We start from the raw sequence: 2501 nt of genomic DNA on the forward strand, positions 1-2501 counted from the left end.
AACCTCGCACTCTCACAAACACTCGCAGATTCAACCCAAAGACAGAACCATATGTGCCCTGGCCTGCTGTCCCAACCCAGCGTCAGCATCGCTTCACCCAGCAGCAAAGTCTCGACTTGAAAAGAGCTGAGTCCCGTGGCGGCAGAACCGCCTCGCTGAGGAGGATTCACTGGCCGCACACCGGGGCCGGTGACAAGGGGGGGACGTGGCCCTGCTGCTCACGCTGCTGCGGCAGGCGCCGTCAAGGCTCAGGGCTGTCCCTGACTAAGTCATTGCTGTTCTCACTGCCGCCCGTTCCACCTGCTCAGGTGACTGAGGTTCAGCCACGGGCGCTCCCCCACAGCCACCGAGCACCACTCTTTGCCAGCAGCAGTTGTCAAAGCGTCGTGGCTATTTCAAATGAACGCTGCGCATCCTTCCATCTGAGCATCCTGGCCGTGCTTAAACCGCACCAGTCACGAGTTAACACCATCCACTCCAATGCCATGAGAAACCCCCGCTTTGGTGACACTTACCAATGATGATGATGATGATTATGACAACAACAGCTATCAATATTGCCCACATCTGTGAAAAAAGCCATACGACACTTACTACAAGCCACGCAACAGCATTAACTGGCCCTTAGGGTACAGGAAAGCCGTCCCTGCGGGTCCCTCTGCACCACGCGCTAGTCTAACGTGGGAGTGAAGCTTCCTCCGTCAGCAAGGCCAGTTCACCACGACCCCTCGCAGACGGGCGGCTGCGTGCGCGGGCAAAGGAGCAACAGGTTCTTTTCCACGGTGCCCCCACGCAAAGCCCGTCTCGAGGGATGGCACCAGCCAGAGAGAAGCACTATTAGACGCCGGTTCTACTCGTACCCTACACCACGTCTTTCACGGTCTCTGTTGCTCAATGAAGATGATTCCAACCTTTGCCGACAGCGACAAGTGCAGGAGTCGGAGGGGTCTCCTTCTGCTTTCTAATAGCTCCTGCACAGTAACTCAGTCGATGGCCCGTCTCCTCCTGTTCCCCAAAGCCCCAGATTACCGAGGTGTTTCCCTCTAGCCCGTACCCTCTCAGACAAGGTCCTCCATCAGGCAGCGTGGCTGGTGATCCAGTTTTCAGTTACTTCACCTAACCACTGTGCTGTGTTCTAAAAACAGATGCTGCATTTAAGTAACATTGGCTAAAATCACCTTCGCTTCTGCCACTGGAGATGCCGACTGTAACAGCGGGAGCTGCGATAGTGCACAGTGTAAGCCCACAAGCCACGGTTACCTTACAGTTCTTCCACCAGTACTTTCTTTTCAGCTTGGCTGCGCTGGTCTCAAACTGGGACGCTCCTGCTTGCAGCGCGTCAGCACGGTCATCCAGCTCCGACAGCTTCTGATCGCGCTCCAACACCTTGTCCACGTTCACCCTCATGATGTCAACAACCTGCATCAGTTTAACGCTTACAGTAAGTTATCGGTTGTATCACCCACTGAGGAACTTAGCTGCAGGCAACAGTCAGACCACACAGTACTCGCTGTGTCCTCAGAAGTCGGAGCTGTTGCTTTTCAGCATATCCAGTCCCAGGCTTAAACAAACCCTGACATTCACCTGCAGCGAAGCCCCTAAGAGCTACCCTGAAGTGTCAGAGTGCCATCAAACCCGGGAAATATTTCCTGGCTCGCTTCAGAGGGGTTGAGGCATATAAACACGGCTGACAGCAGCCACACGTCAGACACCGCTGGCCGCCAGCCTGGCTTTCGGACTCCCCAGAAACCCGGACACATCACCTGGCATCAGCCTCACTGCTGCTGGGGAGGGAAAAGCTTGTTCTCTGTTAGAACAAAGGGTTTTACCTTGACTTGTGCCAATCCTCAAGCACAGGGTCAGCAGATAACGCCTGGGGACTGACAACTCCCCTCTGCTCCCCTTCTCCCGCTGAATGCATTTTTATTTCTTTTAACCTTTGCACGAGCTGAGATGGCACAAGTGCAATACGGCAAACAGAGGGAGGCTGGGCTCCCCCTCCACTACACAAAGGGGAAATGGCTTTGGCCAAAACATCCCTTCTAGTTACACAGGTTTCCTGAAGGACAATGATGACACCGCTCTCCGATTAGAACTTTACCTCATCGACTTGGTGCTGGGTCTGCTGAAGACGACGGTTACTGCCCGCAGCCATGTTCGAGCTTCCAGGGACGCTGGCCGACCTGCGGCGGAGAGAGCAGTTGTGATCCTGTTCGGCTGTGGCCAGGCTGTGGTGTGGTTTTATGCAGCTACGCTTGGAGTACACATGTTATCTGACATTCCTGAGGACAGGGAACTCGGACATCAGGAACCAATACAGGGCGGTTCTTTTGGAACACGGCGCAGGAGGAAGCACGGGAAGGAAAACGCATTCAGGACACACAACGGTTTACCCGTGGTCAGTTCCGAATTCATGACCTCCGGCAGCCAGCTCTTACCGGCCGCAGCACCCCGCACCTCTGTAACGGGTGCGGCGGCGGCCGCACAAACTCCCCCCAACC

General features: G+C 55.3%; 1 protein-coding gene across 1 annotated transcript; it reads right to left on the reverse strand.

The window, feature by feature from the left end:
• Positions 1–515: 515 nt before the first annotated feature.
• On the reverse strand, positions 516–2183 carry LOC104502033 (vesicle-associated membrane protein 3; the record flags this gene model as incomplete). The annotated part of the gene is made up of 3 exons (XM_010145939.1): positions 516–567; positions 1261–1419; positions 2102–2183. Coding segments are annotated over 3 exons (293 nt in total), but the record flags the coding sequence as incomplete, so codon positions are not given.
• Positions 2184–2501: the final 318 nt, after the last annotated feature.

This window comes from Buceros rhinoceros, unplaced genomic scaffold (genome assembly GCF_000710305.1).
Source record: "Buceros rhinoceros silvestris isolate BGI_N320 unplaced genomic scaffold, ASM71030v1 scaffold36361, whole genome shotgun sequence".
Lineage (NCBI taxonomy): Eukaryota > Metazoa > Chordata > Aves > Bucerotiformes > Bucerotidae > Buceros > Buceros rhinoceros.